This window comes from Bidens hawaiensis, unplaced genomic scaffold, assembly GCF_021521415.1.
Source record: "Bidens hawaiensis isolate Kalapana, Puna unplaced genomic scaffold, B.hawaiensis_p1.1 tig00028246_1, whole genome shotgun sequence".
In the NCBI taxonomy this organism is placed as follows: domain Eukaryota; kingdom Viridiplantae; phylum Streptophyta; class Magnoliopsida; order Asterales; family Asteraceae; genus Bidens; species Bidens hawaiensis.
This window is the reverse complement of record NW_027494599.1, coordinates 87292-104960: the sequence shown is the minus strand read 5'-3', so window position 1 is coordinate 104960 and position 17669 is coordinate 87292. Positions and strand designations below refer to the sequence as shown.

The following is a 17669-nucleotide window of genomic DNA, read 5'->3' as shown; positions in this document are numbered from 1 at the left end:
AAAATTGGGAGTTATTGTTGATAGAGCTTTGGTGTTGTGTGATAACCAAAGTGCAATAAAGCTATCAAAGAATCCCATTTATCATGAAAGAACCAAACATATTTCAGTAAAATTGCATTTTATCAGAGAGGTACTCAGTCCTAAAGAGGTTGAAGTTGATTATGTTAATACTGAGTTGAATGCAGCAGATATGTTAACTAAGATGGTGCCAGGTCCAAAGTTCAGTACTTGTTTGGACCTAATTCATGTTGGTGATTAAGTGTTAAAGGTTGACAAGGCATAAGGTGGAGATTGTTTGTTAATATGCCTTGGTCAATAAAAGTCAACGGTTGTTAATGGCTGGATAAGTTTAGGGGACAGATGGTTATTCTTCTAAAGATGTTATAAAGAAGAATGTTGAAGATAGTTTGGTTTTACACATCTTGTGTAAATGGAAAGGCTAAAAGTGACAACTTGTTTCTGGGTTGTTATTAGTCGTTATAACCAGATTAGGGTTTAGTTTTTACGTTACGTTCGTTTTTGTTTACTTTGTAATTCTCTCTCAATACTCAATCTTTTGGCTTGAGGTTTTCTTTCCTGTAAACGTTTCTTTGTGAATAAGTGAAGCCCTAATTCGTTGTTAGATTTCTTGTTCATATTCAAATTTAATTCATTTGTGTTCTTCGGTATTAATTGATTAAATTCCGTAATACCAATTAACAAAATATAAAAAAGTTCAGGCCCTTTCGTCGACTGAATTCTGACCTGACTTCCAACTTTAAGTGATAAGTGAATCACTCATTTAATTATAGGTTTTATTGTATTAATTTATTTTATTAAGGAATAGAAACCGGGTTTGAAAAATTAAACAAGCTATGAACTTTATATATAAAACATTGTACAAGTAGATGAGTTTAAATATATTAAAATTTAAATTCTCCATATATATTTGTAAATTTGTAATGACGTTTGACGTATTTGTATTGATTATATAAAGTTTACCCGAAATGGATCAAGAAATTTTATATAGAGATAACACCCCTCAATAAATTTTCCATTCCCAATAGTATCTTTGAGCAAGAAAAGGTGGATGTGTATAAGATTGTGAGTTAAATTATATCTTTTAGCTTTCTATGGTTAAAGGCTCGATCAACTAAGTTAGGAATAGATTGGAAATAATGGTTCAAGTTTGATGTGTAATTTGTTCTCTATTTTTGTTTGTTCCAGCCTTGTTAGTTGCTTATTAACGGACTTTTTTTGTAATGTAAGTCGTCGTTTAAAAAAAAGAGAGAGAAAAATAAAAGGATATTTATAAAGTTCATAGAGTTAAGGATTTTGATTTTCTTACTTATGGCCATTTCCAAGGTCCAAAAGTACAAGTTAGTCATGCACAAATATTTCTATATTCTTTTTTGACAAATAACTTGAATTAAAAAATACCTCCACCGGTTAGAAGATCCTAACCGGCTAACCGGAAGAAAAAAAAAACATAGTTACATACTAAGTAGCGGGTTTCTTAACCATGCTACCCAATTTAAACTAAAATTAAAATTACTAGAAAAAAGCCATCCGAAACAACATAATCAAAGAAAATCTTTCTTATCAAGTTTCATACTAAAAATCATCTTGTTTCGAGTATTCTATATAAACCATCAAGCAGTGAAAATAATCACCTCAACCACATACTTTTTCTTCTTCACCCATCTAGACGAATCCAACCAATTTATAATGTTTTGACTCAAAGTAGGAAATCAAATTCCAACCAATGACCAGCTGCTTTCCATAACCTGGACGCAATGAGACACCCACCAAATACATGATCCAAAACCTCCATTGAGTTCGAACAAACAGGACAAAGAATGAAAGGAATGTCCACACATGTTATATATAGTTGGTAATATATCCATTAACAACCACCAACTTAAAAGACCAACCTTTTTAGGTATAAATTTATTCATCTAGTACAACAGGACGTATCCGGTAACTCTCCTCGATCAAGAAACATTCTAACACTTTTAACCAAAAAATTATCATCATGGTCTAATTCCCATACTTAATGATCATTGGTGTATTGGTTTTTATTAATCTCCACCATCATCTTTTGGTCGTTATCGGCCCCAACTAATGAATTGGCTGATTACGATCCCACATTTTATCATATTTGTTCCCAACAGTCCATGACTAACAGAATGCTAACGCCGTTAGCTGCAGGTCGCTGGAAAAATGTTTTTGCCTGGAAAACTCACATTTTTCTCCGAAAAACTCAACGTTTTCGCCCCAAACATTTTTGTAAACTTAGATCGGACATTTAGGAACCTTTTTATAGTAAAAGCCCGAATTGTTGAGGTTGTCGGAACCCTAAAACCATCGTCGAAACGGGTTGGTACGTGGTGCTCAAGTGGTGGTGGTGGTGGGCTTAAGGTGGTGTTGATATTGAGTTTTTTGGAAAAAAATATGACTTTTCAGGTGAAAAAACGTTTTTCTAATGACCTACAACTAACGTCGTTAATATTACGTTAGTCGCGGACCGTTGGAAACAAATATTATAGAAGGGGGATCGTTATCAGCCAAGTTATAAGTGGGGCCTAACTATGGAAAAAAATAATTGTTGTGATTAATAAAAACAATACACTATAATCATATGAGTTTGACAAAATAACTACATATGTACAAAACTCCTACCAAATCATACAAATATATGTATATTAAATAATCATATTAACTATTCTTTTAGGGGAAGTCAGTTGCTAATTTTTTTTAACAAAAAAATATTCTTTCCATCTATTTAACTCATGTCTCAAGCAATACTAGAAACCTATAACTATTTAGTTAAACGTCAAGACACTTTACTATTAGATCAAGCTAGTGGTGATGAATTCATATTTTTTAAACCCTTCAAATCCTATTGATCTAAATTAACTCTAATAAATATGAACCATGACATAATAGATCAATGGCCGACCGTTTAAGTGTATACATATTTGAATATGGTTGATTTAGAAATGAAAGAGTGTCACATAAATATGTCCGGATGTCAGTTCTAATATGTTGGATCCGACTGTTTAAAAAGTGATCATTTTAAGTATTTTTAGTTTAAGAGAATTCGCCCAAGTAATAAATGATATTGGTAAAAAAGATCCTTTTGATCATTATCTATATTACTATATATAAACATATTACCTAGTAAGACTATTTCAAATGATGAAGAGTGAATTGGACATTAAAAAAGTATCTACAGTTTATTTATAAAAAACTATAATAAGAACTGTTTTCTGAATTTGACATATCATGTTGAGACGTAACTTAATATTCCAAGTTTCTTTACCATAAATTTTCTCAACAACTTAAGTCAAACTAGAAATCAAATGTGGCACACATAGTATGAACGAGACCAAATTTCGGACTATCAAATTTTATATATAAAACTACAAAGAAAGCGTGCTACTGACGTACACGTTATTATAATTATCATAATAAAATATATAAGACAACAAAATATTTATGTGTGAACTGTGAAGTTTGGTTAAATATATATATTTTACGAGTATGACGGTAGTAATAAGCAAGCAAGGTGAATGTCGTCTAGATATAGTAGTAACTAGATTCACCCTGTCGGCAGTTACTTCTATAAATACCAACTCAATTCCCACCAATTTTCCATCACCAAACAACATAAAAAAACACACACTCATGACCACACACATAGATGCTCTATGGCTTTTTGCCCTTGCTTCCAAATCTAAATGCACTTCCATCAACTTCTTTTTATTTATCAAGATCTTTGCAAAAAGAAGTTGATGGAAGTGCATTTAGATTTGGACAAGCCCCAGGTTCAAATCCACCATCCCTGGCCCTAGAGGCTACCCTATCATCGGCAGCATGCAGATTATGTCCGGTCTAGCAAAGATACTAAAAGAAGTTGACCGGGCGGCCCAGCTTGGTCAAGCCCCAGGTTCAAATCCACCATCCCTGGCCCTAGAGGCTACCCTATCATCGGCAGCATGCAGATTATGTCCGGTCTAGCAAAGATACTAAAAGAAGTTGACCGGGCGGCCCAGCTTGGTCAAGCCCCAGGTTCAAATCCACCATCCCTGGCCCTAGAGGCTACCCTATCATCGGCAGCATGCAGATTATGTCCGGTCTAGCGCATCGGAAAATCGCTGCTGCCGCAGTCTCGTGTCGCGCCCGGCGCCTCATGGCGTTCAGCTTGGGCGAGACACGAGTGGTTGTCACGTGCAACCCTGACGTGGCTAAGGAGATTCTCAACAGTTCCGTTTTTGCTAACCGGCCAATTAAAGAGTCAGCCTATAGTCTGATGTTTAACCGAGCCATCGGGTTCGCTCCCTATGGGGTTTATTGGCGAACGTTACGACGAATAGCCGCTACTCATCTTTTCTGCCCGAAGCAGATTAAGGTGTCCGAAGGTCAAAGGATGGTTATTTCGTCTCAAATGAAGGAGATGTTACATGAACAAAATAAAACAACCTTGTCCGTAACGGTTCGTGATGTTTTAAAGCGAGGTTCGTTATGTAACATGATGTGGTCCGTGTTTGGACGAAAGTATAGGGTGGACTCGAACGATGGTGGTTCGGTTGAGCTTAAGAAGCTTGTGGATGAAGGGTATGAGCTTTTGGGTGTGCTTAACTGGACTGACCATCTTCCATGGTTGACTGATTTCGACCCCCAAGGGGTTCGATCGCGGTGCTCCAAACTTGTTCCTAAAGTTAACCAGTTCGTCAAACAGATCATCGATGAACACCGAGCTCAACCTTCTCAGGATACAACTGACTTCACCGACGTCTTGCTATCGCTTGAAGGCCCCGACAAGTTATTCGAACCGGACATGATCGCGGTTCTTTGGGTAAGCAAACAATATATTTCCGTTGATCAGTTTTTCATGTTACTATCAGAAAAACATGATAATATATATGAAAAACCTATAATTATATGCGTACCTGTTACAGTAAGAATATTAGTAACCGTATCAGATATGGATGTATAGATGCATCCTAACAAATCATGAAAAGCATAACATGTATTCTTTGGTATTTGAATACCTTAGCTTAGAACAACAAACGATAATATAATAATAAAGAATAAAAACAAAGAAAACTAATCCTCTTAAAAGTGCTTATTTAACCTAGTAATAAACAAATAATCCTAAAATATATTATATAACGAATCGTAAGGCGGCTAAAGAATCGTAAGGCGGGTTTAATACTATATAAAGAAGGGTTAATCTTGATAAAGTTTAAAATATTAGAATATAAGTTTGTGTCGCCTATTTAAGTTTTCTTAGTTGCTTAAAGCTGTTATGTTTATATCTCTTTATTAGGATATGTTTAAACGATGTTGTAAAAGTAGGTTTACAAGGTCAAGTACTTCTCGAGTACTCGCTACAGGTATGTCGCCGATTGGAGTTTCTTTCACTCCGCCTAGTTATGAAAAATCAATCAAAGGTGATCAACCTCAACCACAATCACAACTATTCAATGAACTTACGCCGATTTTGACTTAAAAAATAAAACATAATTCTTATTTCTATAATATTAAAGAACAAATATAATTTTTTAATTAATGATTAACAAATTTTAGAATAATTTATTGTTTAAAAATTTATTTCTCTTATTTAGGTTGATATTCACATATTTTGTTATAAATATTAGCCGTTTAAGTTTAGAGTTTGGTATAAATAATTAATAAGATATTGTAATTTCGTTGTTTAAATTTTCGTTTGAGTTAATAATATTGAAAAAGTCGCGATGATTCACCATAAAATAATCATGATTCCCATGTTGTTTAATACAAATTTCCAACATATATAATATAATAAAAGGTATATGGTCTAAAAGTTGTTATATAACTTTACAAGAGGTGTACCTCAAATATAGATATTAAAAAGGCTCTTAGTCAAAATCATTAAAACTGATGGAGAAAGAACGAAGATCTAAGAATAAAAAACTTTTAATATAGATGCGGGTCTTTGTCCCTTGTTTGGCCTCTTGCAGGATCTTCCCTGATCTTTCGGTTATCCATCAGCCACCACTAACTATTTTCATTTATTTTTCTCTATAAAACAATAATAAATAACTCTAAATTAAATCCATATAATTCATTACTTGCAAAAGAAAGAGAGCATCCACTTGCTGTCTTGCTCCTCTCTACCACATTAAAAACCAAACATCCTATGACAATTTAAGTTGTAAAATATAATGGCCATTTTCATCCATGTGGTTTGCTACTTTCACCACTTCAGTCCAAAATTTATATTTTTGTTAATTTAGTCCTCATAGTTTTAAATATTAGCCAATTACGTTATATCCGTTTAACGGCATTCAGCTATGCCGTTAGTTTAAGGGTATTTTTGTCTTTCTCCTTTTTATTTTGAGTTATTGGTCATTTTCGTCCCTATGGTTTGATACTTTTGCCAATTCAGTACAAAGTTTGAAATTTTGTCAATTTAAGTCAGTTTTTTTTCTATAACCTTAGAGAGCATTATCCAAGCCCAAAAACAAGTCTGCATTTTCTCTGTCGACAACAGTAATTATACTCCCTCCTCTCGTATTTAGTTTCTAGACGGTTCCTAAACTCTCCCCCATGGTGGAATTCAATGGTAAAGTGGTCAAAACAATTCCGTGAAACCGAATTGTACGGAAAAAAACTAAAAATCGTTTCTATGATGAATGCATAATATTTAGGGTTTAGAGATTAACATATCATAACGAAAATCTGGGTCGTAATCAACTATTATACATTAATTAACAAAACAATTTTTAGTTTTTTCTGTATAATTTGGTTTCAGGGAATTACCTTGACCACTTTACCATTGAATTCCACCATAGAGAAGATTTTAGGAAATGTCTAGAAACTAAAAAATAAGGGGGGGGGGGGTATGATTACTGTTGTCAACAGAGTAAATGCATACAAGTATTTGAGGTTGCTCGATGGTTTTGGGCTTGAATTATGCTCTTTAGGGTTACAAACAAAAAACATAAAAAATAAAAAAAACTGAATTAAACTGAACATTAAATTGACACATTTTCAAACTTTGGACTGAATTGGCAAAGATATCAAACCACAGGGACTAAAATGACCATTAAGTCAAAATTAAAAGGAGAAAGACAAAAATACCCTTAAACTAACGGCATAGCTGGATGCCGTTAGACGGATGGGACGTAATTGGCTAATATTTAAAACTATGAGGACTAAATTGACAAAATTAAAAATTTTGAACTGAAGTAGCGAAAGTAGCAAACCACATGGACGAAAATAACCATTAACTCTTCTATAAAGGTAAAAGTATATGCTTAAATCTCTTCCAAGCTTCGTCTAGTGTAAGGCTACGTATTTGGGCTAACAAAGCCCTATAGAAAGGCCCATAGTGAATGTTCTAAAACTAAACCTAAACCGAGTCCGACCCACTTACAAGTTGGCGGGAACCTTTACCGCCATTTTGACTCCAAATATATAAAACAAGCCCCCATTTTAATAGTTAATTTATTAATCCGTTTTATGAAATTGACATTATATTTCTTTCTGCACACCAACTGTTCGACAAAAGTCCTGTGTGGGTTTTCAGTTTTACACTTCTTCTTTGGGATCTTGTTATTAGGAGATGGATACATCAAAGCCAGCTGTTCCTGTGAACGGTGATATTCTTCGCGGTTACGTGGGTCAAAGGGTGCGGACAGTGGTTCAGGTTGTACGGCCTGTTGCCGGTGGTCTGGCGGGTAGATCAACGGATGAAAAGCAAATTGATGTTAAGGGTCAAATGCCGGCTGCTGTTACCACTTTTGTTGAAGTAATTGGTGTTGCTGATGGTCCACAATCTATTTGTGCTGAAATAGTGACTAATTTTGGTGATACATTTGGTATAATTTTTGCCCAAAGATTATAAACTTTTTTTTCTTTATATGTTGGTCTAAAATTGGATGTGCATGAAACCAAAAAACTGAACATAATTGAATCGAAGCAAAAATTGATGGTTTAGTTTTATGTTTTTGTAAAAGCCAAACTGGTTTGATTTTAGTTTTGTGTGTAATTAATTCTGATAAAATCAAAATAAAATTTGGAAATCTATAAGTTTGATTCTCGGTTCAATTTGAACCGAGAATCAAACTTATAGATTTCCAAATTTTATTTTGATTTTCATGTAATTTGTTTATACTAATTTAATATATAGTTTAACCCATATTTTAGCCAAAGCATATAATAATAAAATAAATTCCTAACTAACAAAATAATTTAAACATAAATTTAATATTTTTGGTCAATTTTTTTGTCCAAAAATTTACAGCCTAAATGACAAAATGAAGAAAAATCCAAAACCGAATTGATCTAACATAAAACCAAAAAAACTAAAACCAAACAATTTTTTGAAACTTAAAAACTGAAATTTTGGATTTTGGATTGGTTTAAGCCTAAAACTCTACTGTTCCATGCACATCATACTCTAAAATAAAGCACGGGTTACTAGTAATTATGTTCTAAATTTAAGCGGAATATGATCAAGTACCTCATTATCATTTGATGTTAGGTCAGTGTTCTGGTATCTTGATTTGTTTGATTATTTTATGACATGATTAAATCTCATTTTATATATAATTGTTTTGTATTTATACGTTTTGTGTATTGATATTGCAGATGCAAATAATTTCAACCAGCTTTGCCAACATGCTAATGGAGATTTCAGGCATTTGTTTATTTGAAGACCATGTGTGCTACAAATTATAAATGGATCAGAAGAAGCATGAAGGAATTTTTTTAAACATCTTTATTTTTGTTTGTTTGTCACTGATATGTAGGCAGTGACGGAACCATAAATTTATTACTAGAGGGTCAAAATAAAAAATATATATTCTTTAATACGTAACAACTAATATTTATATTAACCAATCGACGCTAAATCAACGGTTGCACAACAGTTATTTTTTTGTAACTATAAAATACACGTGAAAAAATTGAAAACGTGATAAAACCCTAAATCAAATAAAATAAGTTATATATTAACAGTAAAATTGTAATATTTTAACTAAAATTCAAATAAGTTATTAACATATAAAGTAAAAAAAAGTTAACATCTTTTAAAAATTCACCGTAACGAAATGCATTATTGACTTGAGTTGTGCTAGTTGTACATATTTGTAGTTATCAAATTTACCAAAGTTGTTGATAAATAATAAACAATTAAAAATAGAAAAAGACAAATGAATATCATCTTCCTGTATCTTTACCACACATTTTTCAATATTCACTTTAAAGTTGAAGCGCCGCTTCCTTTTCCGGCGACCGGAAATTTATTATTTACAGTTTACGAACTCTCTTTTCTCTCTTCACTTTAACTATTCCACCTATTTGTGAGGGTCAAAACATGTGACCCCCCGGACCCTCTCGTGGTTCCGTCCCTGTCTGTAGGGCTGTGCACGGTTCGATTTTAGGCAACAACCGAAACCGAAGTCACCGGTTTTTGAGTATACAAACCGTTCGGTTTCGGTTTTTTCGGTTATAGTCGGTTTATTTCAATTATGTGTACACATTGCAAAAAAGAATAAAAAATGATGATAATTTTAAGCTTGTAAGAGTGTATTATTGTACCACAAATATATTGAACACAAAAAACAAAATTAGACTCATGTTACATGGAACCATACGTATACAAAGTTTTTATATTAATAGAGATTAATTTTTTTAAGCAACAAAGTTTAATCGGTTTAGTTATAATCTTCATTCATCATCTTGTTCATCTTCAAAGTTTAATCATAGTCTTCATAATCTTCATCACCATTAATTGGTTCAGTTCGTTTCTTTTTTGGTTTTTTAAAAATGGAAAACCGAACCGAAACTGAAAATTCGGTTTAAAAAAAACAAAAAATTAACCGTCGGTTAATGCTTCGGTTAATTCGGTTTCGGTTCGATTAATTCGGTTTTCTGCTCACCCCTAATGATCTGGTATTAGTATTGATAAATATAGCACGTACCAAAGATATTATTCAAAGTTTCACCCTTGGTAGTAAGCAACTAACTTGCTATGTGGAAATAAAAATTACAATTTTGACCCATCTATGGGTAAAAAAGAATAATGCAAAGCAAAACACGCTAATCAAGTTGAAATTTTGATACTTAAGCCCATCTAAACTGTTTTATTTAAAGTTAGATTATTGTCAAAATTGTGAAGGTTTTTTAATCATATTTTACATGTGACTCAGTTTATGAAGATTAAAAAATGTGGATGCTGAGTGTTTAGGATAAACCCAACTTGGCCCCTATCCAATTTACTCATTTGATCAGCTATTCATTCAATCCATTTGCAACCTTAATTTAAAGATAACACTTGCTACAAATGTGCCAATAACCCGAATGAAAACACTACTCACCAGTTTCAAATTATCAACAACAGTCCTTTACTTTTCTTATTTCATTTTGGAAGTAGCGTGTCAAAATAGGCACCTTACAACAAGTCTATAATATAAAATTTTGGTTAAGATGAACCAGGTACAATATGTTTGTATCGAACTAGAAGACAAACAAGCTTTTATTTGAGCTTTTACTTGTTTACTAAATAGATATTTTAATAACTAATAGGCTTTCCAGCTTAGAGCATGATAAGTGAAACTTGGGTCCTGACTTGACAAGTATCTTTTTACGCTCGAGCTTGTTTAAGTTCGACTAGATTTGAGCTTATAGCTAGCCGATTTCAAGTAACTCACGAACGCATTTTCTCATATCCAAGTTGCAATGTCTTGCCAATATTTTTTTCTTAACTAAAAGCCAAGCGGAGGCATACCATACACTAGTAGTTTTGGGTTAACATTGTAGAGTAACTTCTTTGTTTTAACAACCAGAACTGAGCTCGATCTCAACTGTGATTTGTTTGCAATGGTGCTATTAACTTATTATTCATTCATCTTACATTATTAGATGTTTTGATGTGCATCAGTTGTAAAATGACCTATAATTGGCTGGTAAACCATATTTATAATTTGGCTTTTAGACATTCCCCCAGGTAAACCATATTGTCGGCTGCCACTTGACAGTCATTATGCCGCCATAAAAGCAGAATTCTCTAGCGTAACACACGGTGGGACGAAAACCCGGGTGGGCTCGGTAGTCGAACTGAGAACCTTACACAAGGCCCAACTCAAACTTTTCATTGTCATAATTCACCAAAAGTGATACAAGTGGGGATCGAATTCGTGTCTCCACTGGAGAACAAAAATCTTCTACCACTAGGTCATAAGTGATGAACTGCACAAACCATTACCTGCTTTTGTTATTTGAAATTTTGATATGGGGTCTGATTGGTATAAGGTAATGGAGTGACCAACGAAATGGAATGAACGTGGTAATGGAATGGACAAAGGAATAGAATGGGTTATTACAATTCCAATGAGATGTTTGTTTACCACATAGGAATGAAATGAATCATTACTTTACGTTGTTTGATAGGTAGGAAAAACAAAAAAAATAAAATTAAAATAGTAGTAAGCGGAGGTGGTGGTAGAGGCATTGGTGGGAGGCGGTGTTGGTTGGTGTTGGTGGTGGGTGGTGGTGGTGGGAGGGTGGTGGAAGTGATGTAGGGTGAATGGGGGAATAGAATGAAAAAAACATGGGATATGGATGTAATGAATTTGAGGTGTTTTGGAGGCAATGAAATGAACTAGGTAATAAGTCATTCCATTCATTTAATTAACCAAGCACATTTTTCTTCATTCCCTTACAGTGGGTCATTCCATTCCGTCCTTCATTCCTGCATACCAAACACTACCCTAGTTTTATTGCATGGAAAAATTATAGACTCGTATTCCCTTTTAATAAAAAAAATTTGAAACTTGTCATGTAACTCTTTAATCTAAGTAAAACTTTAACTTAAACTAATAATATATCTTACTATTAATGTATTTAAGTAGATTTTATCATTTTATTAAGCAAAAATGATCGAAATATCCATTTATCATTGAAAGTAAATAAAATATACATTTAATCATTCTTTTTCATGAAATGTCAACCCAATCATGACGTCCTACCTACTTAATAAAGATCATCTAGTGAGATGTTTAACCAAAAAGATTCAGCCACGCTTTAGAAAAAATCTCGAAGGAAGCCAAAAAAAATAGACCCAATTGGAAAACTAAAAACTCTTGTTGAAAAAATAAATCTCGTCGGAAGACAAGAGAATTTCAACAGAACACTACAAAATCCCATTGGGACGCCTAAAATATTCCATTAGCTGACTGGTTTGTTACTGAGCGTCTCGACAGGATATTGACATGTGGCGTGATCTGGTTGGAGCATTGAGCGAGGAGGTAGCTGGAGCACCAACAAAGCACGAAGTAGGCAAAAATGCTTGGAATAACTTGTGAACCACAACTTTGGAGGACCGTAGTCCTGCAAGGGAGCACTGTGGTGGCAGTGAGCGGTATGCGACGGAGCACCGTGGTCTTGTATGTTACACCCGGCCTCAGGGCCGAGATGTATGACCAGTAGTTGGTACCACTTTTGTAAATATATCAGAGTTGTTTTCTTTTAGCAGAAGTCTTTTAAAATATTCTTTAATATGTCAGGATTTAAATTCCCATTTGATAATACAAAACGTATCTGAGTAAAATATAATTTACATTAATTATAGTTTTAAATATCTAAGCCATCAGATAGCGTCTAATGACTATATCTCCAATATTCTATTGTGTTTTGCTTGTCTGGTCTAACCTTTCTGATTTAATGTAAAATGGGTTGGAAAAATACGTCAGCGATATGCTGGTGAATCGTTGACTCTAAAATTTTCTGAAATATTGTTACAACATAAATATAGTATTCTGTACAGCTCAGCGAGGCTTATGCTCTTTACCATGGGACGTACCACTAACATACAAACACAAGTCAACAGTATTTTCGGTAACTGTGTCCATTGGAAATATGGTTTGAGACTGATGCATAGCATGTCTATTATTTGTCAATTATGTTTGGATCCAGACATGTGTGTACTCAGTCTGAGTGCTTTTATTTTCTATCTTGTGTTATAACGTTTTATAAACGCTTTCAGACTCTTCCAAGATAAACCTTGTTTTTGTCTTTTTTGTTTTAAGACAAATAACATGTTTATCTCTTTAAGGTAAAATAAATTTGTTCAAAATCTTTAAGATAGATGGTATCCTTGTCTTTTCAGCTTTAATACAAATAGCCGGTCTTTCTTTTCAAAGTAAATCGGTATATTAAACAATTAATCATTTTCACCTTTCGACTTGTCAGTGAATTTTTTAAAGGTTTCCATGTTTGTAAATCTATTTTTGACTGTTCTGAGACAAACACCAATTTGTCCCATAAGAGTATGGCCGTTAAAAAAAGATAACGTATTCACGTTATAAAATGTGACAACCCGCAATATCCGTACAATTTGTTAGTGACAATTAAACATTATTATTGATCCCAAGCTCCTTAAAACGTATGCATGTTTATTATTTTATTTAAAGTCTAGTAAAGTCCATGCATTCATATCATATACCTTAGGTAATTATACTTTAGGTAATTATAGGAATTACTACGTCACACGTACGAATACCCGACACACACAAATGTTGGTGATACCATCCTTTAAATATGAAGATAATACTTTTACAGGGAGAATGATACACTATATATATATATATATATATATATATATATATATATATATATATATATATATATTAGATGTATACAAATAATGACTTTGAACCGTAATGATATTTATAATTATTGAGCAAACTCACCAAAACGAACATATATTACGACTAAATATAAGTGAGCCTAAATTCACAATTATTTACAACCAATTCTATACCTAATGCACACTTATTATGAAGGATTATCACCTGATAATCTAACAAATAGCTATAACTCTAACCTAGGTAACTTTAGCTAGGAAAATGGGTCCATGTGACCCCTCTGCATCCAATTTCTTACATGCATACAAACATCAAATCCCATGCACTCTTCAACTTGTGTAAGAATGATGTGCTAAAAACAGTCAATAAATATTAACTAAACTAAACAAGTAATAAAAACTAGACTTAAGACTCAACTACACAAAACACCGGCAAGTGAACCGATCAATTGTATTAAAGCTAAGTAAGTCCGGAATATCGAACCCACATGACTCTATAAATTACGTTAATTAACTAATTAGACTCGACTTACGACACGACTATTTATTATTAATGTTTTAAGGAGGATTTTTAAACTAATATTAAATTAAGATTAAACTAAGAAAGTAAATAAACAAGTAAACGAGAAACAAGCAACTAAACACAAGATTGAAACCAATCAGAGAATGAATCTACCTAGGTAAGAATCCCATGTATCAACAATCATCAAGCAATGGACAAATAACATGATTATGGAAACTGATTTCTAAAAATATTCATCTAACAAAACCCTAAGGACCTTTGACTGAATCAAATGAAATCCCAACGAACAATTATTAGATTATTAAGCAATCAGTTGAATTGATTTCCGCAAAGTTATCAAATATGGTTAATTAATAGTATCTAAAGCAAGTAATCTTACGAAACACAAAACTCTAGATAACTTGATAAATTAACATGACATCATGAACAAGGATCAACGCACTAAGCAAGAATATTGTCACAATCTATCCTAGCATGCAATTGACCAAGATACACGAACAACTCCTCACCTCACAGCTATTGGAATTTAGCAAAACATTTAAAACCCTAACCAACTATCAACAAGCTTCTATGATCTAATATGCCTATTCAACCATAATAATCAAAACACCAAGTAAAGATTAAACACGAACCCTAAGATCTAAAGAACACAATCAATAGAAAACAAGATCCATGTGAAGCTATAATTAACAATCAATCAAGATAATAAACATTCATATGCATCATGAAAGCAAAACCAAGTCCTTTACTATTAAATCAACAAACCATAATCAAACAATAGTCCAAAGCAAAAATCAAGTCTCAAACATGTTCATCAAACCTAGGTTGACATGAAGTCTAGCCTAGCATAGTTATAATCAAAGACAAATAACTAAAACCAAGTAAAAAAAAGAGAATCATGATATAAATTGAACAAAGATAGTGAAGAAGAACGAAATAACCCTTCTTAATCGACTCTTGAACAATTGTGTGAAAGCTTGATGATCCTCCTTACTCCTAGCCTCCAAAACTTCTCCAAACTTAGCTTAAACCTTTAGAAAATCGGCTACAATCTCTCCCCCTTTGGCTAGGTTCATAATGATGTTTATATATCGAAATATCGGTCTTGGACTTGCAAAAACGAATGAACAGCAGGCCCTAGGCGCCGCGCCTAGGGCTTTTCCCTTCTGCCGTCGCGGGCCGCGGCGCCCCTAGAGGGTGGCTACGGATTTTTTCTTTATTTATTTATTTGTTGATAAATCTTGTTAATTATCTTCCTTGAATCCCAAGCAACACTTAGAAGTTTCTAGTCCTTCTTTTCCTTGACTTTCAAACCACCATCTATATGCAAATAAATCAAAACTCGTAAGTGAATGAATCATGTAATCAATGACGAGCAAAACGAGCATAAACTTCTCATAAAATGATAGAAAGAATTAAGTTTAACGTGAAAGACACCAAAAGATTTAAAACATGAAAAGCATACAATACTTGACTCAAAACTTAAATAAATAAAAGATAAACAAAACTCGAACTAAAACGAACTCAAAACATTAAATATACAAAACTTTACAAGGGATTCGAGATGTATAAATACATGTATATCAAAGAATAACTTAAAAGTGGATTACTATTAAAGAAAGGTTTAAAAGAAGCTACCTAAAGTAGTTGTTTTGGACAAAAATCTACTAAGGATAATGTATCCAAATTCGTTTGGTGAGGATTAGTGCTATGGTGATAATGATGAATATATGAACAAAATAGAGATGAACACCGTGATTTGTTGCGAGGAAAAACCCCTTGATCTTGATTAGATCAAAGGAAAAAAAACCCTGGGTGATGACAAATCGTCTATCACCACTTTATTAATGTAAAAATCGGGTGGCAATGGGTGGAGTTTATGATCAAAGATTACAAGAATAGCTAAGTGTGAACTAGCTGATAGAGAGGGTTCTCGTCAAAGTGTTTGCGAGTCTCAATTGTATGTGAATGTATGTGTTAAGTGACCTAACTTTGATCATAATCCCGGTATATAACAAACGAAAATAACAACTAACTACTAGGTCCTATTAATCCGCCATCTCTCCACTCACTTCCTTCGTGCCGTTTGACCACGTGCTTTAGAAGTCCATTAGCGAAATAGGTGGTGGACTAAGTCTTGGAGCCGTTATACCTGGTTAACACATCACCATTCAAACACAATTATTAGTAAACATATATTACCAAGGATCCCTGATCCTTCATAACCTGGAACATATCTCAAGGATAATCTATCCATAAGATAGTCAAGAATAATGGATCCTCAACGTAAAATTCATGCCCTAACATTTGCCCCCAAAATGGCGGGTGATTGTGAAACACAACTGTCATTTTGAAATTTAAATCGCTGCAAAAAGTGGACGATTAGACGTGTGTCAGGCAGTTATTATCGATAAATTTATAATTATTCGCCGCCTATATATGCAATTTTCATACCCATCTTATAACCACACAATCCAGCTGTCACTCAGGTATCCTTCTTTCTTTTCTTTTCATTTTCTCAATCATGTCTACTATTTTTACCTTTTCTTCCTCCACTGATCAGACTGATCCCAACGAACTCCGTTCGCAAGGTATCCTTGTAGCCCCATCTTCCGAGATCTGTAAGTTCACATATCCAGAAATCGATGACATTCGGTCACTTTTTTCGGACAACACCGTTTTCCGACCCTTTGACTTTACAACCCGGAGCGACTGTATATCAAAGAACTGGATTTGTTTTCCAGCCCAACCTTTCTTGATAGGCTTCAAATACCCTTTTCCTGACTTTACCCAAAGTTTCTTCACCTTAACCGGAATCAGCTACATCCAGACCATGCCTATGTTATGGAGGGTCCTTCATGCTATAAAGAGGATAATCGAGGAAGAAGGCGTCGAGTTTGGCTTGTCAGAGTTAGCGTGCCTGTACACCCTGGTCACCCATGGTTCCAAATGTTTTTTTTTAAGTCGGAACCTCGTCAAGTGATACCTATCTCCAAGGTTACTCAGAACGATACACTCTGGAAGAATCAATTTTTCTTCGTAAAAAGGGATTCCATTCCAGGTGGAACCGATCTACCCAAAAGGTGGATCCAAAAGGGTAGGATCTAGGATCCTTAGGTCGCAAATGTAGGATACTTGACTCTTTTACTAACACTTTTTCTTTCCATGTGTAGTTGAAAACTTTGCTTTGCTGTCTGAGCTTCCTGGAGTTGAAGAGAGAGTCAAGAAATTCTTGGCACTGGATCCTACAATCAGAACCTTTCAAGCTAAGTTTGTCGAAGCTTTACAGGAGTCAAACTCAGAGTCAAACATGTCAAGTAAGTATCTTTATAATTAAGTTTAATATTGATAAAATAAAAGAAAATTTTGTAAATTTATCTGTGAATCCTTGTTTACAGGCGCTCAGATGTCAAAAAAATCCACATCCAATTTTTCTCTTGAGGATATTTACTGCATGTTTGTAAAGAAGGAGACCTTGAAGTCCACCCCGATGACTGAGCCTCGTCCAGTCATGACCCGAGCCAAGTC

General features: G+C 33.8%; 1 protein-coding gene and 1 pseudogene across 1 annotated transcript; both read left to right on the top strand.

The window, feature by feature from the left end:
- Nucleotides 1-3867: 3867 nt before the first annotated feature.
- LOC143576614 (cytochrome P450 78A9 pseudogene) lies at nucleotides 3868-5497 on the top strand (annotated as a pseudogene).
- A 2015-nt stretch (nucleotides 5498-7512) lies between these two features.
- LOC143576618 (replication protein A 14 kDa subunit B-like) lies at nucleotides 7513-8741 on the top strand. Its single transcript, XM_077060669.1, has 2 exons — nucleotides 7513-7850; nucleotides 8623-8741. The coding sequence occupies exons 1-2, from the start codon at nucleotides 7595-7597 to the stop codon at nucleotides 8685-8687; spliced, it is 321 nt and encodes a 106-aa protein (XP_076916784.1). The 5' UTR covers nucleotides 7513-7594; the 3' UTR covers nucleotides 8688-8741.
- Nucleotides 8742-17669: the final 8928 nt, after the last annotated feature.